The 24,151-nt window shown below is 33.1% G+C and overlaps 4 protein-coding genes across 4 annotated transcripts; all 4 read right to left on the bottom strand.

Annotated features, from left to right (window-relative positions):
• Positions 1 to 2,234: 2,234 nt before the first annotated feature.
• On the bottom strand, positions 2,235 to 4,086 carry LOC105779182 (E3 ubiquitin-protein ligase RMA3). The gene is made up of 2 exons (XM_012602936.2): positions 3,919 to 4,086; positions 2,235 to 3,273 (listed from the first exon to the last, which is right to left on the bottom strand). Exon 2 carries the CDS (start codon positions 3,270 to 3,272, stop codon positions 2,496 to 2,498), a length of 777 nt encoding a protein of 258 aa, XP_012458390.1. The 5' UTR covers position 3,273; positions 3,919 to 4,086; the 3' UTR covers positions 2,235 to 2,495.
• A 9,431-nt stretch (positions 4,087 to 13,517) lies between these two features.
• LOC128041249 (uncharacterized) lies at positions 13,518 to 14,311 on the bottom strand. Its single transcript, XM_052630875.1, has 2 exons — positions 13,796 to 14,311; positions 13,518 to 13,659 (listed from the first exon to the last, which is right to left on the bottom strand). The coding sequence occupies exons 1-2, from the start codon at positions 14,095 to 14,097 to the stop codon at positions 13,563 to 13,565; spliced, it is 399 nt and encodes a 132-aa protein (XP_052486835.1). The 5' UTR covers positions 14,098 to 14,311; the 3' UTR covers positions 13,518 to 13,562.
• Positions 14,312 to 14,705: 394 nt separating this feature from the next.
• Positions 14,706 to 16,031, bottom strand: LOC128042406 (uncharacterized mitochondrial protein AtMg00810-like). The gene is made up of 4 exons (XM_052633451.1): positions 15,869 to 16,031; positions 15,228 to 15,749; positions 14,991 to 15,137; positions 14,706 to 14,815 (listed from the first exon to the last, which is right to left on the bottom strand). Exons 1-4 carry the CDS (start codon positions 16,029 to 16,031, stop codon positions 14,706 to 14,708), a joined length of 942 nt encoding a protein of 313 aa, XP_052489411.1.
• A 4,114-nt stretch (positions 16,032 to 20,145) lies between these two features.
• On the bottom strand, positions 20,146 to 24,151 carry LOC105779152 (disease resistance protein RUN1). Its single transcript, XM_052630868.1, has 5 exons — positions 23,367 to 24,151; positions 22,138 to 23,242; positions 21,937 to 21,977; positions 21,610 to 21,847; positions 20,146 to 21,494 (listed from the first exon to the last, which is right to left on the bottom strand). Exons 1-5 carry the CDS (start codon positions 23,918 to 23,920, stop codon positions 20,289 to 20,291), a joined length of 3,144 nt encoding a protein of 1,047 aa, XP_052486828.1. The 5' UTR covers positions 23,921 to 24,151; the 3' UTR covers positions 20,146 to 20,288.

The following is a 24,151-nucleotide window of genomic DNA, read 5'->3' as shown; positions in this document are numbered from 1 at the left end:
TAAAGTACGGGAGAATTGTACTTTTATTACAGTTAGGGGTTGAGAATCTTTTAAAGACGAGAAAAACATGTGCATGTGATGGTTAATGTTAATAGACTTTGCTTTGGGGACATTTTTAAGGCTGTCCGTCGGTGATAAATTAGCTCTGACTTTAGACCAACGTTTTAAGAAATCATTGGAGCTTGGTCGGATCAGAATTTGTTGTTCAAATTGGAGTAGTATTTATGTTCGAAATGTGATATTACTTGGAGTGAGTAAAAGTGAAGATGATGTGAGTCTATTGTAATTTGAGTACCACTTCAAATATATACCATGAAACTCGTTATGATATAATCAAAATTTATATATATTATACTGACTTGTGCAATTTAAAATCTGTTCAAAAATTGATTATACAAGTTATTAAAAGAATACAATTAACTGCCTTTAGATCAAATAAATCTTACATGTGATGCACCAAGTTCATCTTCTAACAACAATTTCCTAATTGTTAAGCTAGGAAACTCAAAAATAGTAAGTTCAACATCATCAATCGAGGCTGATTTAGCAAACCAATTTACTATCATATTACCCTCTCTTGGAACAAATTGGAACTTAACTTCTTCTAACTATCTTCTGACTTCATTAATCCTTCGTACAAGGGCCATTGAAGGAGAATTCACGTAACTTTCCATTATCATCTCAACAGCATCCATGCAGTCACTTTCAACAATAACCTTACTATAATTCCTCAATCGAGCCACTTCTAGTTCACTTAAAATAGCCCATAACTCGGACTTAAGAATAGAGCCTCTCTCGATACATTTCCTGAAACTTTCCATCCAATTCGTTTGATCCAAATGGTTGAATATATACTACCATTTATTAAATCTGAAACGATCCATAATTTATCTACGTATAAATTTTGAAATTCTTTTTATTCAAATAAATCCCATTTTTAACTTTTAATTCATGCCAAAAACTAGCATATAATGTATAACATGTACCAAATAAATAGAAAAATAAGTGCTGAAAAAAAACTTAATTCTAAAATGTCAAGATGTTTCGTGGGAGCATCACTTCATAAAGGTAAGAGAAAAAAAATTTTGGGCAAAAAGATCAGTTTGCAAATTTGACAAATGATACGATCACCGACTAAAATATTTTCAGAAAGGAAATCAAATTTGGAAGCTTCATATTCATGGTCATGTGAAAAAGGGTAGCTTCAAACTTCTTCTTTAGACCACGTTTCGAACTAATTTCAATATATATATTCCATGCATGTTAAGGGGAAGAAAGTTTATGTTTCTTATTGAAGGGGTCAACTCAGCTGTAGGGAACAATTTCATCTTAAACTGATAGTTGTTTTTCTTCTATGGAAAATGTAACAATGTTAATATATACTCCAAGTCCCTGTATTCTTTCTACATTTGAAATTTAGTCCTTTTATTTATATTTATAATAATTTAATACAGTTACTTCTCAATTTCAAAAATCCAAGTACAATAATTGTTAACAGTGTTAAAATTCTTTTAGTCATTCTTTGTTACATGGCATACCGAGTAAATATTTTCTTATTTCAAAATATCACAAAGTTAAATTTGATAGACAAATTTCAAATAAAATTGTTAGCTTAAATTACAGCAGCTTGAGCTGTTTGAAGAACCTCCGGTCTCAGTCCAAGAATTACTTAATGTTGATCTTGCTACTATATCCAATGTCTCCCATTGGCGTTTTCTTTACCTTATAGTTGCTATTTTGCTGTATTTTTTCTAACGTAAAAAAGTATAAACAATTTAACGTGATAACAATTAAACCAATATGAACTAAATTCTTAAAAATATAAGTTGAAATATTAATTATACAACAATTGTTTTTTAAGATTCTTGAAAGTTAGGCAACATTGGCATCAATTTGTGGGGCTTATCTTTCTTTTCATTGTACCATATGAATAAAAAGGGTAATGAAAGGAAATAATTGAGTTTTTATTAGGTGAAAAGGGGACACCAACCACCTCAATAAATAAAAGAATGAAAGAAAGCAATCCTTCATCCATGAAACTTTTTATAATCAAAAGCTTGTCTCCAAGTGATTATAGTCAATTTCGGCAGGGAATCTAGATGATCAGAACCCTTGGTCTTTGTTTCAACTTTTACTTGATCAACTCTTCATTTTGTTATATATATGACAAAATCAACTGCAAAACATCTTTTCAATATTATATTTTGAAGTGGAGAGATAAATTAAAGCAAGGATTGATAAAATGGGGGAATGAATATATTTGTAATAATGGAAACTTCAAAGTGACGTACAAAAGCATATACATCCCAAGGCAAAACCCTTAATAAGAGTTTGGGACTTGATTTGCTGCTAAACAGTTTCTATGGAGGATTCAGACTCCCAGTTCTTAAAAAATGAGCGTACTATATACATACAAATATCTTTAAGAGAAACCTTGACATTTGGGTTCCTCACAAATTTTGTTTGCAACTATACAAGCTCAAATTCATTACTTCTCAAAACAAGAGAAGACAAAGAATGATGCAACAGAAAAGAAACATGGATACTCTACTAAGAGATTTGTCAACCTGAATTTCCTGCCTTCTCATCCTAAGATTGTTATTCCTGATTAATGGGTAAGACGCTTGGTTAGGGTAAGCAAACATACTTGTGTTTGAGCTCCCAAATATTCTAGCATACACCATTTCTCCCAAAGTTCCGATCATCGGATGGAAGAAATTCGTCATCGGTATTCCACTAAGGTCGGATGATGCCAAGGTTGCATATCCTCCATAAGGTGGGAAGTATTGCTGGTTATGAAATGCTTGAGACTGAGAATGGAAAAAGTTTTCGTGAAGCTGTTGATTTAGATGCGAAGAAGGGGCGGTCATGTTCGATGTAGAAGGAGGTGGTCTTTGGGGAATGTTCAGATCTGACTGTGGATTCTTGGGTTGAGAATGTGAAGATGTGCCGTGACCGTAGAGGGGAACCAATGAACCGGAAGAGATGCTTGCCTTGCACACGGGGCAGTTCTTCTGTCGCGGGTCTGTATCGAGGGAAGAAGTTTGGACATTAAGCCACTTGTAAATGCAAGGCCAGCAATACAAGTGACCACAGAGGGTGACTACTGGCTCTTGTGCTGACTCGAAGCAAATGCTGCAATCGAAACAGCTGGAATCTTTTTCTAGGTCTTTTGTTGGTTCTGGTATTGGATTCCATTTGTTCTTGAGTGAAATATCTCCATCAGACTCGAAATGTGATTCTTGTTCAAAGAAGTTTGGTTCCATAGCCATTCTGCAAGATGTAAACAGTTCAGATATAGGTATAAACATGTAAGCAAATCATAAAAACAGAGGACCATTGGAAATACAGAGATACCAAGTTGATTATATAAATTAATTGTAAATACATTAATTTGCTACTTTAAATTCAGATGATCAAATAGATATATGAAAAATAAAAGTTTGTATGCAACAAAAACAGAGAATCTTTATGATCATCATAGCAATATAAACCAAATTAGAACCTTTCGAAGAGAAAACCTTAAATAAAAAAAGAAAAGAAGCAATTCTTGAAGAAAGTTTACATATTTTCATTTAGAAAAACTCAGTTTTTTCTAACACTAATAGCTAGGAAACTAATGGAACAAACATCAATTCTCTAAGCTATATATAACCAAATTGCATTCTTCTTTATTCCCATTTCTTTCCTCTTCCTCCTCTTTCAAGAAAAAAAGTTTCTTAAAAATATTCAACAAATTCAAGCACCCAAATTGAAAATGAAAAAAAGAAACCCATTCTTTATCATTATGTACACAAAAAATCATCCCCCCAAAAAAAAAATCACCCCCAAAACACCAAAAACATGATTAAACAAATACACCCCGAAACAAATAAATAAAGCAATAGAAATTGCAACATAGATGGAGATATAACTTACAGGTAAAGAGGAAGCTGAAACAGACCAAAATGAAAACTGGGTTTTAACTTTGAAAAAAAAAACCAGGATTTCCGAGCTTTGTTTTTGCGGTTTCTCTTTTTGGGTATATTTATCCTTCGGATGAGAGTGACTTTAATAGGTGAAATAAGAGAAGGAAAGGGAGAGATTCATATTTATAGAGCAAATGAGGGACACGTGGTTTCTTTTTATTTTCAGTGGGTGAAAAAGAGAAACAGCTGCGGCCTGCGGAGTACACCCAGCAGTCATTTGTTTTCATTTTTTTTTCTATTCAGACCGTTTTTGGTTTTTTTTTTTTTTTTCTAATTAGGTAAAATTAGGCTTCCTAAAAAAAGATAATTGATAAATAAAGATAAATATAAGGACTAGAATTGAAATTTACGTAAAATTTAATTTATAAAGGAAATATATATATATATATATATATGTAGAGAAATTAAAAAAAGATTTTAACAAATCAAATTAGAAATTAAATTCTTTGAGTTAAGGTGGGAAAATAATATATGCAGAAATAAAGAAAATAACAAAATTAGCAACTGAAATGCTCTTTTGTTTGCATTTTATTAATTCCAATAATATTAGATATAATAAAAAATTATTTATATTGAATAAATAAATTCTTGAAAATGCACAAAATGTATAATTAGAAAGATAAAATACAATTCACACCTCACGTTATTACAGTAAAAACACATTAAGAATTAGAATAAATAAACAACCCATTACAGTACAAAATGTTACGAACTAGAACAAATCCAAATTACAAATTAACTCACGATTGGACATGATAAGTACTTTGAACCCAAAACTCTTTTACCAACTGTACTAAAGCTTCTTTAATGAAATAATATATATTAAATGGGAATGATTTATTTTCGTATTATTTGTACTATTATTATTTTAACAATCCAATTGTTAAATTTATTATTCCATTTATATAAATCACGCATGTCAAATTCGATGCTAGGCAAAAAAATTTTCATTCATTTAATAAAATATTAATTTATAAAGTATTTTAGATTGATATAATAGAAATATTAAATCAGTTTAAAATTTTACGTACATAATAAGTACAATTATATAAAAAGTTTAATGTATGAATTATTAAAATATTAATCATAAAAACAATAAAAAATATAAAATTACTATAATTTTACATCTATATAAATAAATTACTTTCTAATTTATGCAGCAGAAAAAGAAGTTATCAGATCATTCTACTTAAAAAATTTCATCTGTTACTTTTCTTTTCTTTTCTTTTCTTTCTCTCTTTCCAATCAAACCAAAACAAAGAAATTCTGCAATTTCTGCTTACTTAAAACAGTTATATAGTAAAATAATAATAATATAATGAACATCTAGAAGAATGTGACAACACACAAAATTTAAATTTTTTTTGACCTTAAATTAACATAGAATATTTTAATGAGATGGTAAAATAATGTTATATTTTTCTTTGGGTTAATTTTGAGATTTGCTGACTAGACGATACTATCCAAAATAAATAAATTATAATCCATACATTTAATATTTACATAAAAGCAGTTTTGAGTTTACCCAATTTACAAGAAAAATACGTGTAAATAGATACCCATGTGAGTTGCACATAGTAAAATAAGTGGAATAATGATATTTTAAGATTTAACAAAATTTGTCGATCGAGTCTTAACTTGATTTGAGTGCATTTCAATGCATTATCTTCTTATTTATGGGTTGGAAAGAGACTATGGATATTTTTTACATTGTGTTAGAAGAAAATATATTATTAGAACATACAATGAGATTATTAAAAATTTTAGAAAAATAATTTAATGTTTATAATTAAATTAGATTATTTTAATTTAATATAAAACAAAGTCAAATCTGAAAAATAATTGGAAAAGAATAATTTAAAATTATTGGAAACAAACTTCATTTTACTAAACTTCAAATTTTGGAAGAGATGAGGAATTATTTAAACTAGGAACCCTGTTCAACAATATTTTTTATTTCACATTTTCTCGATGCCTTGCAAGAATTACTCATTCGAAATTGAGAATAGCTATTTTAAGAAAAATTTTTGTATATTATTAAAAAATACAATTGATGAAAAAATTCTCTTTTAAATGTAAATTTATTCCTGATTTAAAAAATATTCTAAAAGCAAATCCTTTTAAGCTTTATCATTTTATTTTAGATCAATTTAAGGATCAGGTTGTCTGTAGGAAAATAATAAAATAAATAAATAATACATTAAATTAAAAAACTCTTAATTTAAAGAAAATAAACATAATTATCTAAAAAATTAACTCCGTAGAAAAATTTCTCAGTAAACAAACGTATAATAGATTGAAACCTTTAGAAAGAAGAAAATTTGAAATATTAAATTTATTAATTAAATCTGCTAGAAATAACATATTGAAAAAAAGAACAATAGTTGATGCCTGATGGCCAAAAACACTAAAAAAATACAATTAGAGCTATTTTGACAAAAATATAGACCTGGCCATGTGCTGGCCGGGCTCGGAAAAAAATTTTGGCCCAACTCTTAGGCCCGGGCTCGGCCCGAAATATGGGCCTAAATTTTGCCCAAGCCTGGCCCGGGAAAAAATAATAAGCCCGAGCCCGGCCCGGCCCGGCCTAATTTTTAATAAACACAAAAAAATATTTTAAAAATAAAAAAATATATTTTTAAAGTATTTTAAAATTAAAAAATAAAAATAAAAAATATATTTATTATATTCAGACCGGGTCAAAAAAGGTGAGCCCGAGCTTTGCCCATTTTTTAAACGGGCCTCGTTTTTTGCCTAAGCCCATATTTCGGGCCTATATTTTTACCCAAACCCCCCTCATATTTCAGGCAGGCCGTCAAGCTGGGCCGCCCGGCCCATGGACAGGTCGACAAAAATATGTATACATTAGTGACCAAATTTATCGTTAAGTCATTTTTTTACATGATAACCTATTTTCAGTGGATTGATATCCTATTTACTATGAGTTTTTTTTCCCACAAACTATCTCATTAAAAAAACATTATTTTTAATGGGGTGAAATGATTTAAATTTAATAAAATTCAGAATTTACTTAATATTTTTATTTGTAAATATTTTATTGTTTACGTATAGAAAAAACAATTATTTATTTATAAATTTAATCTTCTTTCTAGATTATGTTATTATGTTGCTTCGACGAGGAACAGTTTCAGTGTGGAACACGGAAATTGAGCACAGAAAGTATGAACAGCGAAATATAATATACAAATTTATTTAAATTGTTTAAATAATGGTTTATTTACCCTTTCTCTTTGCTGGTTTTAGATAAGTGAGAACGAGGAAAAATACATAGTCGACTAAAGTGTTGATTCTCTAGAAATTCCGAGGACCAGCTGTTTCGTCTAAAGAATATTTGAAATTCCAGATTTCTTTAACTTCCATGTTTTTTTCTCCTTTATTCAAATTTCAGGATAAGACTTAACATGCCCAGAAATCTAAAGCAATGTGCGGTGTCACCTTGTCATCCATAAACAATATAATATGTTTGCTTGCAAATGACCCAAATGTCACTGGAAAAAGTCTTGTTACATAAACACACATGCCCAAACATTCCATTCCTACTCACTAACCTTAAAAACAGAAACTGGTGTTTCCCAACTTATCTTAACATGACCTACTAGAAGTTGACAAGAGATGAAATTACTAGAAAGAGCTTAACTTCCAGGAAAACCTACAAGAATTTCTCAGTAGTAACACCATATCGAGTTGCAATGGAAGGGCTCTTACGGGTTGTTAAGGTGAGTTCTTTGGAGCTCAAATCAGTTTACTTCCTTCTTCTCTAAACCCTAGAACAAATGTTCCACCTTTAACAAACAGACTCAGTTAATTGTAGCAGAAACATCAGCTGATTATAGCTTTGCAAAAAACAATATTGAACTCTAAGCCCTTAAGATAGGTTCAACTAAGAAAGATTTGACTTTTATGTAAAATTTAAAACTAACAATACTCCTTTCTATTTCCCTCCACTTGCCAAGCAACCAGTCAACTAGAAAACAAAGACGATTCAACCGAATGAAATTTTTTTAATTTTTAATTGAACCAATTAAAACCGATCGGATCGGCAACTGATGGTTGACTGATTCAACCACTAGTAATAATGGTTGCCAGGTAGGTGAAAGCGTTTTCCTTAGGTTAAATTCTGCTATTAGCCCATATATTTTGTAATTTATTTGATTAATTTTAGTTCTTGTACTATTCAAATTTTGAAATTTTAGTCCTGACCCAAGCAATAACAGTGAATTTGTTGGATTCAATTCAATTACTAGTCCTATACTATGCATCCAATTGGATCATTTTAAGTTCCCATATACTTTCAAATTTTGAAATTCCAGTTTTGCCGCAAATGATAAACATTAATCTATTAATTGAATTTTAAGTGAGTAATATGTGAAAAATAACAAGTTAACATGGTATCACACATGAGAATATGTTTATCACATTAGATTTTAAAAATCGTAGAACTTAATGAATTTAACAATTATCATTTGGCGAGGATTGGGATTTTAAAATTTGAAAATGTAAGGACTAAAAGTGACCAAAATAAAGTACAAAATTAAATCTATAATTTTCACAAAGTACAAAGACTAATATCATAATTTAACCATTTCCTTATTAATTACTATTTATAATTTTTGCTTAATTAAATTAGTTCCATTGATAGTTGGAGGCTTTATAATTTAAGCTATTGGTTCTCCGAATTTCACTTGCTAGTTTCGTAGGTATTTTATGTTTTTATTCGATTATTGCACCTTAGGAATAATCAATGATCAATAATTATTGTGCAGTTAACCTTTTCTATCTTTTAATATATAAAAGAAAATATGTTTCATGAGATTTGTGCTTAATGATAAAGCACCGCTGTTTATTCAGAAAATAATTACATTTAGAACATTACTCTAATTTAGAATAATTAGTATTTAATATTGTGCTTGTCATTTGAGAACAACCGAAATTTGGAATAATTATTGTTTATAATAACTACGTATCAAGAATAATTATGCAAAGCGTCATTATGGAATAATTCTTATCTAAAATAATTTTTATGTTGAGAACAACTCATGTTTGGAGCAAATCAAAATAACCCTTATTCGGGAATAACTCTCGTCCAAAAACAAATCTTTATTAAGAATAAATTGCATTACGAGAGATGTTTCGTGAAATATGTTTTGTCTGCTAAAAATTATTAGTTATGTGATTTTAGAAAATATTTATTATAACTATTTTTTATAAATTAGATTTTTATTAAAAAATCAAGTACTCTCAAAATAAATATCGATATTTTAATAAGAAAACGAATTATTAAATGGCTGTAATTAATTATTAAGTTAGAATTATCCAATGTAAGTAATCAATCTCTCACATATCAAATTTCATTAAAGATTGAGACGTTAATCATAATTTTATATTATTCTTTTCGATCTAATCTCCATTTTAATAGAATTATCCATGATGTTCGATGTGGAATGATTTTAGTTTTGTATTTTATTTTTATTTGTTATAATTTGGTCCTATCCAAAATAGATAGTTACCTATCCATATCAATCTATTACTTTTTTTATTTATTTATCAATTTTTAAAATCTAATATTTAAATATATCAAATGGTTTAGATTAAATATTTTTAAATATAAAAGCATTAATTGATTGTATAAAATTTCATCATTTAACAAATTTCAAGTAAACCTTAAATCCTAAACCATTTAATATATATAAAGTTTATCTATTATCTTTTAAATAATTTAAACTATAATCATAATTTTAATATATTAAAATTAATTGTAAATTTACAATTATATAAGAACATATTTAAAATATAAATTAAAAATCTAATTAATCTAAACCCAAAACCCTAACCCGACCCCTGAATCCCTAAACCTTAAATCTCTAACTTTTAACCACTAACCCCTAAACTTTAAATCACAACCCTTAAACCATAATCCCTAATCTATAATCCCTAAATACATACCCCCTAAACCTTAAAATAGTAACTCCTAAACATGCCTTAAATATTAAATTAATCATATACCCTAAACCAAAAACCCTAAACAAATATATTATTATCTCTTTTACAATTATATAAGAACATATTTAAAATATAAATTAAAAAATAATTAATCTAAACCCAAAACCTTAACCTGATCCCTGAATCCCTAAACCCTAAATCCCTAACTCTTAACCCCTAACATCTAACTCCTAACCCCTAAACATTAAATCTCAGCCCTTAAACCATAATCCTTAAATCCATATATACTCCCTAAATTAACCTTAAAATAGTAACTCCTAAACCGGCCTTAAATCTTAAATTAATCATATACCCTAAACCAAAAACCCTAAACTATAGTGATAATTAATTCAATATTTTAAAATTAATACAATCTATTTTACGATTATATAAGAAAATTTTAATATATAAATTAAAAATAATCAAGAATCATGTACCCAAAAAACTTTAAAATTATTTTAAATAATAGTATTTTAATTTTTCCATGTGTTTTATTTCAAATTATTTCTATGTGTCATTATTTTTTTCTGAAGATTTTAAATATTCAATTAGAAATAAATTGAATTTTGTTTAATTAATATAAATAATAAACGATAAAATGTTTTTTGCGGCGCTTTATCAAAAACGCCGCTAAAGACCCGAGCATTAGCGGCGCTTTACCAAAAACGCCGCTAAAGCCCCGAGCATTAGCGGCGCTTTCCCAAAAACGCCGCTAAAGCCCCAAAGGGTCAAAAAGACGATGCTAGGTTTTTTGCGGCATTTTTTCGAAAAACGCCAGTAATGCTCATTTTTAGCAGCGTAAAAACGCTGCTAATGCTCAATCTTTAGCGGCATTTTCCGTAAAGTGCCGCTAATGCTCGATTTTTACCGGCATTTTTTGTCCAAACGCCGCTAAAATTGCCGTTAAAAGCCTATTTTGGTGTAGTGAATAAGTGGAAATAACTCTAAAATATGATAGGGTTCTTGGATTATCTTTACTATTGGGATGTTTCGGAACCTTTGACTTAGTGAATTAGATACAAAGGTAGTTAAGAGATTTACACTTAACTTTTTCTTGTAACATTGAGTGATTCTTTTTTTTTTTAAACATAGTGAACTCTTATTCATTATTCACTATCACTGTTACTATCCACTAACTTAAATTCCTTAATAAAAACCATTAATGTTTGAATCCCATATGATGGCTTGATGGTTAAGGGTGTTAATCGCTTCAAGTGTGACTTGGGTTCAAGTTGCATTAGTCATGTTTATTGTTTGGGCTTTGCCCTGTCATTTTGGGATTGTGACTTTAGGAACTCTCTTTAAAGCTCTCTTAAACAATTCCTTTACCTAACTTTATTCTTAGTCGCACAGGACCCTTCTTTCACTTTATAAACTACCATTTGTTATTGTGCTCAATGCTGTAAAATCTATTCCAATGTTTTTCTCCACCTTTTTTTAATTCATTCCGTTCACTTGTTTGTAAAGCTTCTTTAATAAGCACAATTCTAAACTATCACAAGAAAGTCACAATCCTAAATTTCTAATGATTAATCAATAAGACTCGAAAAGAAAAGAAAGTTGTTACCAAGTTAGGGAGGCCCACTTGAAAGTATTAAAAGATTGATCACTTATCTTATAGAAATTCTAGAGAGTGTGTGAGAGAGAATAAGAGAAATTTGAGAGAGAAGTGACGAGTGTTAAAAAGAAAATAAAAGGAGTAGGGATTTTTTTTTTGAGTTTTAGTGGGTAGAGATAAATTCATTTATTTTTATATAAAATAATTTGTTTATAAGATAAATCTTTTTCAAAAATTTTGGTGAGTTATTTCTAATTTTTTTGTTGATAAATTTTTTAAAGTTATTGTTGAATCAATCATATAAAATAAATAAAAAATTATAATTATTTTTTCCCTTGTAGGGTCCCCACAAGCCTCCAAGTGGCTCCGTCCCAGTATTAATCAATGATATGGTAAAATTATGATATTATTTTATCACACATCTATTTAGTTTATTATACTAAATTTATTTTAAACTCACCATTATTCACTTTTTCCTATCATTCGATTATCTAAAGTGAAAGTTTGACATTATAATTATACGCTTTTATTTATTTTAATTTTTATGTTATTTTTCAAATTACTATTATAATTTTATAAAACCTCCTATTTACAATAATAATAATAATAATTATTATTATTATTATTATTTTGGTAATTTATAATTTCAAAAGTCCAATATTAATCGAAGACGATAACAAGGATAATAGATTAAAGATTTTATTTTAAATTTTAGGAAGTTTGACTTTTTATTTGTCTAAAAATTACTTTATTTTAGTTAGAAAGTTGAAGTTTTAAAAATATCTTTAATTTAATTCATATTTTTACAATACAATTAAACGATTTAATAATATCAATAGTTGTTTCACTTAAAGAAAGTTTAATTTAGTTATATTTGATACATTTTGAATTTACTTTTTAATTAATAATATTGTTATTCAGTTTTAAATTAGAAAAAATTAAAAATAAAATTTTAAAAATAAATTTTAATATTAAAATTAAAAGAAATTGAATTTAACATTTTATTAAATTTAAAATTAATAGCTAATTCGATAATTTTAATACATTAAAATCATAATTAATTTTGTCTTTTATCAATGTAAGCACCCAAATTAAATTAAATTAAAGTCTAATGTTTTAAAATTTAATTTTCAAGATATTTACATAAATTTTCATGTTAGAATTATTATTTTACCTGTATTCAAACTCACGATAAGTGTTAAAAGTAATCTATCTTTTAACTGCAATTCCATTATAATTTAAACTATTTAATTTAATTAATAAAATATATTATTTTAAATTATTTTTATTTAAGCTGTGATTAATTTTATTATCAATTGAGAAAATCACAATAGAAACATACACAAAATTACAATTACATCTATGTCCATCTTTTAAACATTGTTGTAGAATTACTTAATTATGATCTAAAAGTTTTTATAATATTATATATTAATTATTTTTAATAATAATTACAAAATAAAAATATTTTATTAAATAATATATATATTCACATGAAACTAGAATTTTAGAAATGCATATAAATAACACTTTATTGTCATTCACGACAATGAATTAACCAACAATCAAGTGTTATTTATAGCCATCATTGATAGGCTATCTTGATGGAGGTGATAAAGAAAAAACTGAATAAAAAATTGTTTAAAAATAAAATCTGATTAGTATATAACTATTAATTATTTTGAAAATCGAATGTTAAAATTGAGAAACCTACAAGTTAAATTGTAGGAAGATATCGAAACTATAAAGTTCATCACCTTACAAAGGATACCATAACTGATTTATTTTAATTATATATGCTAAATTGCTAATGTAGGAGGATGTAAATTTAAATGTATTAAGGGTGGGTTTGGATGGACAGTGTATTTACCTGCGATTAATGTAAAAATAGCGGTGGCGGTGAGATTAAATATTATAGTGATACTGTAGCATGGGACAAAAAATAAACTAAACGTACCGCACCGCACCCAATCGCCTATCCAAACCCACCCTAAAACGCATTATAGATAGCTCTCTATCCGATCAGACCAAAAAACTTAGAACTGAGTGAGTAATCGGTCGTTTCCGATATATGCTTGACAGTCGCGACAAAAAAAAGGTTTGGTCCACTGAAGACTTGCTTTGTCATTCAACCTGGAATCAAAGCACGTAGACATAAGCAAATTAGCCTTATAAAAGAGATGGCAATACCATATATACATTACGTACGTATGTATCAATTATATTGATGATTTTTGGGAATAAAATAATAAACAAATAGATACTAAACCATTTTCTCTCTATGGGGGAACTGATATTATTCCCGGTTGATCCATTGTTTGAACTGGCATCACTAAAATTTGAAGAAGCTGGTCTGATTTGCTGCTCATCTCCGGTTTGGTCCATCTCTTCCAAATCTTGTTTGTACACCATCCGAACCCCACATTTCTTCAGCTTGGAATGGATACCCCAGATTTTGAAGAAAACCTCAATTTCAGAACTTTCCTTCACCACATATGTGATGAATTCAGAAATCTCTTTTCCTTTACATTCAAATGCCAAGGAAAACAAGCGCAGCTGGTTACAAGGCATAAAATGTAGCCAAAGGTGGTCCTCACCTACCCTCGTAGATTTACCTTCTAAATGAAAGTCATATCTTCCAAATTCTCGAGAGAAATTTCTACCATGGATAACAGATGCATGGGAAATATGCTCCCCCCTCCTAGGTTTATTATCGAAGTTAGAGAAGAAAACACAGCAGAAGGCGAATCCTACTAACTGGCAACCGATCAGAAAGCGTGGAGGCAATTGTGTTGGAACAATGGCAGCAGCAAAAATCAAACAAGGTTACAATACAGTGTTTGCAAGACTGAAGCGAGAAGAATCGAAGCAAAGAAAAAGCAAAGCAAAGCAAAAGTGAACAAAAATTGAATACTCAGCAAAGTTGTAACTGAACATTACATTTTTCATTCAAAATTTGAAATAAAAGGAGTTACAATTTGTTCATTTGATGATTACCTACTAATCTAACGCCTCCACTAATTTACAACCATTGTAAGCTTAAGTCAAATACAAAAGAGTCGACATATCGCCTTTTACATCACTATCTAATCACTAACTTAATCTTACTAACTATTAAAGCTAGTTGCAATTAAACTGAACTAAATTACAACAAAACAAAACAAAGAATGCCGGTTGCTTCATTTGGTCCAAAACCATTCGTGCGCACCAAGCAAAATGAGTTGAGCTCGATAGCGAGATGCTTCGGCTCCATGTTGCATTGCATCCACTTTCAACACTCCTCCTTGGACTGTATGCAACACATTCCAATTGCACTTCTCAAAGATTCAAATCGAAACCCTTCTAGGGCTTGGTCATTATGTCGACCAATTGTGCCCTCGAGTTGCAATGCACAAGGCTGACTTCCTTTGCTTGTTCAGCCTCTCTAACAAAATGCAGTTTGATTTTAAAATGCTTAGTCTTACCATGGAACACTGGGTTCTTGGCTATTGCAACTGCAGACTGATTATCCACCCAAATTTCAGTTGCTTCATCTTGAGTTTCATTAAGGTCATGAAGCAGCTTCTTTAGCCAAATGGCTCGATTAATCGCTTCCCGCTGCAAAGAATGTACTGCTCACCGTGGATCGAGCAACAACAGTTCTTTTTTTGAACTCCAGCAAAACATCCCCGATCCAAGTGTAAAGAAGTATCCTGAGGTACTCTTCATGTCATCAAGGGATCCTGCCCAGTCACTGTCAGAGTAGCCTTCTAGTTTCAGTTGGTTCCCACTTTCAAACATTACACCAAAACTAGCAGTGCCCTTGATGTATCTAAGGACCCTCTTTGCTGCTTTCAAATGTGCTTCATTGCAACAATGCATGAATCTTGATAACAGGCTGACACCAAACATGATGTCTGGCCTGGTTGCTGTTAGATACAACAGACAACCAACTAGGCTTTGATAGTGTCTCTCATCAACCCTCTGCTTATCACTACTGCTAGTCAGCTTTTCTCCTTGAGCCACTGGTGTGCTGACTGCTTTACAGTTATGCATGCAAAATTTGTCTAGGATCTTCAAAGCAAATGAGTGTTGGCTGATGAAGATACCTCGATCAGACTGGTGCACTTCCATGCCAAGGAAGTAAGTCATGATCCCCAAATCTGTCATCTCAAACACTTGCTGCATTTGGACCTTGAACTCATTAATGAGCTCAACTTTGCTCCCTGTCATAAGCAAATCATCTACATACAAGGAGACAATCAGCAAGGTTTCATGTTCTGACCTTTTAACATACAGGGTAGGTTCACTAAGACTCTTCACAAATCCAAGATTGGTCAGGTAAGCATCAACTCTGTCATACCAGCCCTTGGTGCTGTTTGAGCACCATAGAGGGCCTTTCTCAACTTGTACACTTTGTCTTCATGTCCAACAACTTCAAAACCTTCAGTTGCTCGATGAAGATCTCTTCCTTGAGAAAACCATTCAGAAATGCTGATTTGACATCCAATTGGTGAACTCTCCATCGCTATGAGTCGCTAAAGCAAAGCAATGACTTAATTGTATCCATCTTGCCACTGGAGCAAAAGTCTCTAGGTAGTCAACACCATACTGGCGATCAGTAGCCCTTCACCACAAGCCCGGCCTTGTGCTTGTTCGATGAGCCATCAAGATTGTACTTGGCCCAGTACACCCATTTAACTCCTATGACCCTCTTGTGTTCAGTCCGCTCACCAACTCCCAAGTCGATTTTTGTTGATCATTTCTAACTCGACTTCCATAGCTTTCATCCACTTCATTCTTAGCGACCTCTTCAAAGTCTGAAGGTTCAATCACAAAGAACATTGCACCTCTGATAGACATCAGCCAAAGTTCTAGTGCCCCTCACTGGTATGTCATCTACAACATCTTCTCCTGGTCCCTCTTCTATGGGTTCAGCAACCAAGTCCAACTGGTTCATTTCAGACATGTCAGCTTCAACACCATTCCAATTCCACACTTTTTCCTCATCAAACTTTACATCCCTGTTGACTAAGACCTTCTTTGCTGTAGGATCATACACTCTATAGCCCTTCTTGTTGCTGCTGTAGCCAACAAAGATTCCTGGAGTTGCTCTGCTCTCAAGCTTGGTCCTTTTCTCTACTGGAATAAGTGCATAACATACACAGCCAAACACTTTTAAGTGTGTTACCACAGGTTTGACTCCATGCCAAGCTTCAAAAGGAGTTTTATCCTTGACTGCTCGAGTTGGCAGTCTGTTGAGCAGATACACTGAGGTGTTGACTGCCTCAGCCCAAAACTGGCTTGGAAGCTTGCCTTGAAACAAGAGGCATCTGGCCATGTTCAGCACAGTCCTATTCTTTCTCTCACAGACTCCATTCTGTTGAGGAGTATAGATCATGTGAGCTGATGGTGAATCCCAAAGATGCCACAAAGCTTCAAATCTCTCAGACACATATTCAGAGCCATTATCAGTCCTCAAGGCTCTAATTTTGCAGCCTGACTGATTTTCAGCATAAGCCTTGAATTTGCAGAAGGCTTCAAACACTTCTGACTTTAGCTTCAAGAAGTAGACCCAGCACAACCTTGTTAAATCATCTATAAACAGGGCAAAGTACTGTTCTCACCGATTGAGGTGTTCTCATAGGGCCACAAACATCGAGTGCACCAATTGAGCTTGTTTTGAGCTCTCCAAGCACTGTCGTGAGAAAAGGTAGTCTAGCTTGCTTACCAAGTCGACAAACCTCACAAACATTCCCACTAACCTCAATTTTGAAATGTCATCAACTAAATTCAGCCTATGTAGCAAATCAAGAGATCTAAAATTGGCATGGCCTAGTCTCTTATGCCACAAATCAGTGTTATCAGCAAGGCTGGTGTATGCCTTTCTTTCTACTTGGCTAACATCCAACATGAAGCATCTATCAGTCATAGAGACTGAGATTAACTCCAGACCATTCATGTCTTGAACAGTACAACAACCATCCTTGAAAACTAATGTATAGCCCTTTTCAACTAATTGGCCTACACTAAGCAAATTCTGGTCTAAATCAGGTACAAAAAGCACATCTGTGATCAGCTTGTTACCTGAACCAGTGCTAACCAGCACACTGCCCTTGCCCTTAGCCTCAATCAGCTTGCCATCTCCAATTCTAATCCTCGAGTGGAAGCTTCTGTCTAGGCCCTTGAACACTTCTCGCTGCGCCATATGGTGTGAGCAACCACCGCCTAGTAGCCAATCATTGCGGCCTTGGTTGTGCCAACAAAGCAAGTTCTTTGTGAACACATGCTCCTCCCGAGCTTGAATGTCCTCAGCAGGTCTAGCTTGTTGCAGAGCAGCCTTCATTTGTTTGCCCTTGCACACTTTCTCCACATGGCCAAACTGCTTGCACTTTCTACACTAAATATCTGGCCTAAACCAACAATATTTTTCTGAATGTGTTGTCTTCTTGCAATGAACACATGGTGGGAACACCCTTTTTGCTTCATCTTTTCCTGACTTGACCTTTCTATTATGCCGGGGCTTTTTGCCTTTGCACTCACACTCGAGCCTTCACCGGCTTTAGCCTCGAAAGCGACTTGATTCTCCTCCGCCTATTTGCCCTCCTTTGCTCAAGTGCATACAGGAGTTTATCGATTCGAGACAATGAAATGGTGATAAGTCCTCGAGTCCTCAAGTGAAGAAATTTTGACTCAAATTTCTCGGGAGAGTTGTAATGACCTTTTCAACAACTCGCTCTCTCTCAAAGTCCACTCCTGTGAGCCTAATCTTTGTTGACAATGGCCATTATCCCGTCTCGAGTCTTCGCTTGATGGTCTCGCACTCCTTCATCCTCAAATTCTCAAAGTCTCTCCGAGGTTAATCACTTGTTTGTTGCCTTGTCTTATCGGTCCCCATGAACTCCTCCTTCACTTCTCCCAAGCCCTTTGGTGAGTCACAGGCCATGATGCGAGTAAAAATCACATCAGAGACTCCATTTTGCAAGCAGGCCATAGCCTTATGCTTCTTGGCTCGCTCCTCAGTATGTTGCCTCATCTGTGCAATGGTGGGATTGGCTCTTAATGGAGGTGGTTCAGCATCATTCTCGATCACACTCCAAAGATCATGAGCCAGCAACTCTTAGAAAAAGAACAAAACATAGAACAAAGGAGGAAGAAACAAAAACAATTTACTTGCTCACAAACGTGCAGCAAGGAAGCAATCTGCCTTACAACTGATATGCTTAATTTTTCAATAAGAAAAACAATACATTTATAGCCAACTACATCAGTTATTACTACCTAATACCACTAAGTAGCCTAGTAACTTTAAAAACATTGCTTGTACACATGGATAAGTCGACTTATCACTCAACCAACCCATCAAAACATCAACATCAAAGTTCATTCTCAACCAAACTAAATTAAATTGCAACTAAAAGCAGAAAATATGTTGTCGCAACATGCACAAATCTTTAAACATGCATACAAGCGAGATGCATTCAATGAATCATCATAGTACCATGCATTTTAACAAAACATAATAGCAGCATGGTTGGCCATTTTCAACACTCCTCCTTGGACTCCATGCTGCAAATACATATCATTCATCAAGTTTTTGAACTTGGCAGCCCTTAGATGCTTTGTTTCAAGCTGACCAATTCATTTTCGACCTTGGCTTCATTCACAAACAACAAATCGACTTACACACTTGACTATCCCAGTCTTTTGTGTCAAAGATTTGTTCACCAAATGGAGTCTTCTCCTCCTTCATGACCTTGGTTGACAACACATCTTGCCTTGTTTCTTTTCTTCTTCTTGCACAAACAGTTCGTGAGTATAGTTTGCTTGCCTTCATTCTGCCATTTTGGCTTGCAATTGACAGCTCACACTTTGCTTCTTGTCTTCAATAGGCTTGCAACTATTCAACACACATTGAGCTTCCACATGTTGCTGAACTCACACCTTTGATGAGACTCACATCTTTGCATATTGTCTTCAACAGTGTCTTCAATGAGCTCGACTTTGCTAAGCTTGCGACTTTGACATCTTGCTAAGCTTGCACATTTGGAAAGCTCACACCTTTCCTTGAAACTCCTCCTTTAGCTTATTCAAGCTTGTTTGGAGGTCTCATAAGTTTGAGCCGATGTTGAGCAGGGAAGCAAAATCAATGGTCCCTTAAGACTTAGGCTCATGATACCATTTGTTGGAACAATGGCGTGAAAAAAATCAAACAAGGTTACAATACGGTGTTTGCAAGATCAAGCAAGAAGAATCAAGCAAAGAAAAGCAAAGCAAAGCAAAAGTGAACAAAATTGAATACTCAAAGAAAGTTGTAATCGAACATTACATTTTCATTCAAAATTTGAAATAAAAGGAGTTACAATTTGTTCATTTGATGATTACCTACTAATCTAACGCCTCCACTAATTTACAACCATTGTAAGCTTAAGTCAAATACAAAAGAGTCGACATATCGCTTTTACATCACTATCTAATCACTAACTTAATCTTACTAACTATTAAAGCTAGTTGCAATTAAACTGAACTAAATTACAACAAAACAAAACAAAGAATGCCGCTTGCTTCATTTGGTCCAAAACCATTCGTGCGCACCAAGCAAAATGAGCTGAGCTCGATAGCAGCATGCTTCTGGCTCCATGTTGCATTGCAGTCCAGCTTTCAACAAATTGTATCTTTATTATTGAATCCGAAGGGTCATCCGTCTGATTAGTAAACCATTTTGGGATTTCACTTCCCAGTATTATAATGTCATAATTTGTCGTTCTTACCTTTGCACCTTCCTACGAAACACAGCAAATGATAATTAGTATTTTTAGAACCATAACTTCTTGGGAGCTATAGATAAAAATATTAAGTAAATAAATCAATGGGAGTGATAAGAGAAAAATAAAAACAAAAACACTAGCCTGAATACATCTTTTCAGCATTGCTACAGCATCGTTACCCTCTGCCAATTTGAAGCAGTTAAAAGCACAAATATATCCATCAACCCGTGAATTGAAAGCTGTAGTCGAATTTGCAACTGCTTCCAGTGAACCACAACCATCTAACCATAATTTTATGCTTGCTGGTAGCTCGGGCAATGATTTAAGCCTTTTGCAGTTATTCAGTACTAGAGAAGTAAGCTTGGAAAGTCCACCAAGGGTAGTAGGCAAGGTCCTGAAATTGTTATCAGAAAGTCGTAGTGCTTCTAATGAGGACAACCTGATAATGTCATCAGGAATAGCCCCATCATAAAGGTTGCAGTCATCTAAATTCAGCTCCTTCAAAGAACTCAAACCAGACAAAATAGCAGGTAGCGTCAAGGTCATAGAGTTCGAACTAAGTCTTTGTGTGGGCCTAGAAATAAAACGCCAACGTGATCGTACTCTATATGGTGGTCCCTTGCATCCTTGTAGAGAAAGAAACTTGAGATTTTTCATATGAAAAATGAAGGATGGTGGTGTCGTTATGGCAGTCTCACTTAGGTTAAGCTCTTCCAAAGATTCTAGTTGTTGCAAACTCTCTGGAAAATTTTTAAGTTTAGAGCAGCCTGAGAGAATAAGAGTTTTAAGGAATTCACACCCACCTATGCTGCTTGGGAGACTCTCAAGCTTACTGCAATCTTTCAAATTTAGCAACATAAGACGCCTGAGATGTCCAATTGAAGAGGGAAGTTCTTTAATACCAGTCCCATCCAAACAAAGCTCTTTCAGACATTCCATTTCCCCCACAATCTCTGGAATCCTTTCTATATTTGAGCAACCTGAAAGAATTAATGTTTCTAGAGATCCATTCCCAATTTTGGATGGGAAAATCCTAAGTCTCTTGCAGTTTCTTAAATTCAAAAGCTTCAGCCTCCTTAGAAACTTGACGGTAGGATCAAAATCTACCATTCCAGTACCTTCCAGAATCAAACTTTCAAGATTTGGGGCCATACTGAAGTCTGGTGTTTTCACAAGGTTTTTAGAGCCTTTGAGGTCGACCAATTTTAACTTATATAAAGGCTGTAAAAGAAAAAAATGAAAAAGAAAACCAAAGATGAAATGCCATTTTATTTTCGGTATTTTGTGTTTATGTTATCTTGGTCAAAATTAATTGATCAAACAAAGTAACTCTTACCATGTTTGGCTTCCACAACTTTTCAATGCGGCTATAAGGCAGAAGAAGTGCAACAAGGTTCTCTGGTTGGAAGCTTGAAGGGAAGGATTTGAAAGGATATCCATGCCATTCTAAAAGCCTTAACTCGTTACTAAGATATTTGAAACCACGAGAATTCGGAACATTGAAGACTCTGAGCAGTCTTAGCCTGTTGATCGTCAAAAAGGCATCAGCACTCAAAGTCCAAGTGTTCTGTTTCCTGATAACCACCAAGGAAAAAGAGGAATGAGCTTTACAATATACAGAGTAATCAACTACATATACACAGATAGGTGTATGAATTTACACCTGATAGAATCGATGACTAGACCTTGAACAGCTTCCGTTGCCTGAAAATCAGAGCAATCAACTAATTAATACGGTAAATTTAATGACTTAACAGTGCAATGCACGTCCAAAAATAGTTCAAAGCTAGACTTGCATCCTAGTATCGTATGAATCAACAAATATTCAAGGGTGGAGTAACAGTTAATAGTGCTAAAGGCTTACAGTGTTTTCTATTAGCACATAATTCGTATCCTTTTCGTCCCACAATCTACTACGTTTTCCAGGTTCATTAGGAGATTCTTGGTAAACAATTTTCCTTCCCATCTCTTGTAACAAGTCGTGCATCGACAATTTGTTGTCTTCATCGATTGTTACAAGAGATTTCTTGATGAGAACATCTATTCCAATATCCGGGAAAAAGCCACAACCATCGAGAATTTTGGTTACCATATCTTTGTCTTCTCCTTTGAAGAAGCATGCAATATCTAAAAATATATCTTTCTCCGATTGTCCTAACCCATCAAAGCTTATTTGAAGCCTGTCTAGAATTTCTTTGTTGGACTTCTTTTTAAGTCTTTCAATAGCACTTCTCCATTGAGCTTCATCTGATCTGCCAGACAGAAAAGAACCAAAAACTTCAAGAGCTAACGGAAGGCCATTGGCATATTCCACTACACGTTTAGAAAGCTCAAAAAATTCCATTGCAGGTGTTTCACTTTTGAAAGCTTTCAAACTGAAAAGGCGAAGTGCTTCCTTGGCATTCAATTTCGTCGGATTATACACATCATCCACTCCGTAGATTTGCAGCAGATGCTCGTCTCTTGTTGTTATGATGATCCTGCTTCCTAAACCAAACCAAGCTCGCTTGCCTAATAAACGTTTTAAGTGTTGTATGTTATCGACATCATCAATAACAACAAAAATCCTTTTATGAGATAACATATGACGTATGATGTCATTCCCATCATGAACATTAAAAAAGTTGAAACTTTCCTCTGGAAAAATTTGGGAAAGAAGTTGTTTCTGCAAACAAACAAGTCCATGTTTCTCCGCAACTTCACGAACATCGGCCAGAAAGCTTTGGCCTTCAAAATGACTTGAAATTTGGGTATAAACAGATCTTGCAAGAGTTGTTTTACCTAACCCGCCCATACCACAAATCCCTATAATCCGAACACTATCATCTTCCTCCCCTATGCCTATTTTGCAATTTAACTCTTCCAAACGTGATTCAATTCCAATCATGTCATTAGGAGCACTTGCAAATGTTTGACATAATTTTGTTGATACCTTTTCAATGATTTCTCCAATAAGTTCTGATTCATGCCTTCAAATACAAAGCAAAGGAAATAGCTTAGTGAAACATTAAGGGCACAGTCCTTAGCTAATGCCTCAAATTTCAATCTTGATGCTGGTAAGATATTATTGAAGTGAAAGAATATGATAGTTACCTGTTACTCAAGTGCCATCCTTTGATGTTAGCTACTTGAGTTAAAGCAGATCGCCACCTTTGTGTCTTCTCTTTGTTGTCCTGGAAATTATTTTCATGCTTAATAAAAGCTTCTAGAACTTTTCCGGTTTGTTTTCTCAAATCAGATGGATCCACATAATAGAAAATGGGGAAGACATTATGTCCCTTGTCGTTTTTCTGTTGAATAATCTCGGAAAGCTCTTCTAGGCACCAACTCGAAAAACAATACCCTTCCGACAAAACGATTACAGAGCACCATGACTCATGAATTGCTTTGAAGAGCTCAGGTGCTATGGGTTCACCTGTCTTGAGCTTTTCGTCATCCCTAAAAGTGGTGATTCCTCTCCTTTTGAATGCAGCATAAAGATGATCCGTGAAATTCCTGCGGGTATCCTCACCTCTGAAACTCAAGAAAACATCATATTTCCCTCGAGAAACTGAAGAAGATGATTCCAATGATGATGATGATGATGAGGAGGAGGAGGAGGAGGAGGAGGAGGAAGAGGAGGATGTCTCATTATCGAATCTAACCATTGGAACTTAGGAGCTAAGTTGAAGAAATCGATGGGATTTACTTGGTACTTCGGAGATTTTCAAGATTCATTTTTGTCGCAGAAAGGCTGGCCAATTAACACACCTCTAAACAAACTGAGAACAAAAGAAGAGAGGTAGTTTCTCAAAACAAACATTAGTGCTATATTTGGAGGAAAGTTGATGGAGAGTGAGTAGTAGTAACTAGGCTCTTCTACTAGAGATTATTGATTA

The sequence above is a fragment of the Gossypium raimondii genome, chromosome 1 (genome assembly GCF_025698545.1).
Source record: "Gossypium raimondii isolate GPD5lz chromosome 1, ASM2569854v1, whole genome shotgun sequence".
NCBI lineage: Eukaryota > Viridiplantae > Streptophyta > Magnoliopsida > Malvales > Malvaceae > Gossypium > Gossypium raimondii.
The sequence above is the reverse complement of the archived record's forward strand: the minus strand, read 5'-3'. Positions and strand labels throughout refer to the sequence as shown.

Excerpts from the sequence above, each read along its gene's own strand:
- LOC105779182 (XM_012602936.2), bottom strand. The coding sequence starts at position 3,272 with ATGGCTATGGAACCAAACTTCTTTGAACAAGAATCACATTTCGAGTCT.
- LOC128041249 (XM_052630875.1), bottom strand. The coding sequence starts at position 14,097 with ATGCCTTGTAACCAGCTGCGCTTGTTTTCCTTGGCATTTGAATGTAAA. Across the intron at positions 13,660-13,795 it reads TCCCCCATAGAGAGAAAATG|GTTGAATGACAAAGCAAGTC; the intron begins GTTTAGTATCTA and ends CTTTGATTCCAG.
- LOC128042406 (XM_052633451.1), bottom strand. The coding sequence starts at position 16,031 with ATGGAGAGTTCACCAATTGGATGTCAAATCAGCATTTCTGAATGGTTT. Across the intron at positions 15,138-15,227 it reads ATCCCTTGATGACATGAAGA|TACATTCTTTGCAGCGGGAA; the intron begins GTACCTCAGGAT and ends CACGGTGAGCAG. Across the intron at positions 14,816-14,990 it reads CAAGAACCCAGTGTTCCATG|TCCAAGGAGGAGTGTTGAAA; the intron begins GTAAGACTAAGC and ends TGTTGCATACAG.
- LOC105779152 (XM_052630868.1), bottom strand. The coding sequence starts at position 23,920 with ATGGTTAGATTCGATAATGAGACATCCTCCTCTTCCTCCTCCTCCTCC. Across the intron at positions 21,978-22,137 it reads ATGTGCTAATAGAAAACACT|GCAACGGAAGCTGTTCAAGG; the intron begins GTAAGCCTTTAG and ends TCTGATTTTCAG. Across the intron at positions 21,848-21,936 it reads CTAGTCATCGATTCTATCAG|GAAACAGAACACTTGGACTT; the intron begins GTGTAAATTCAT and ends GGTGGTTATCAG.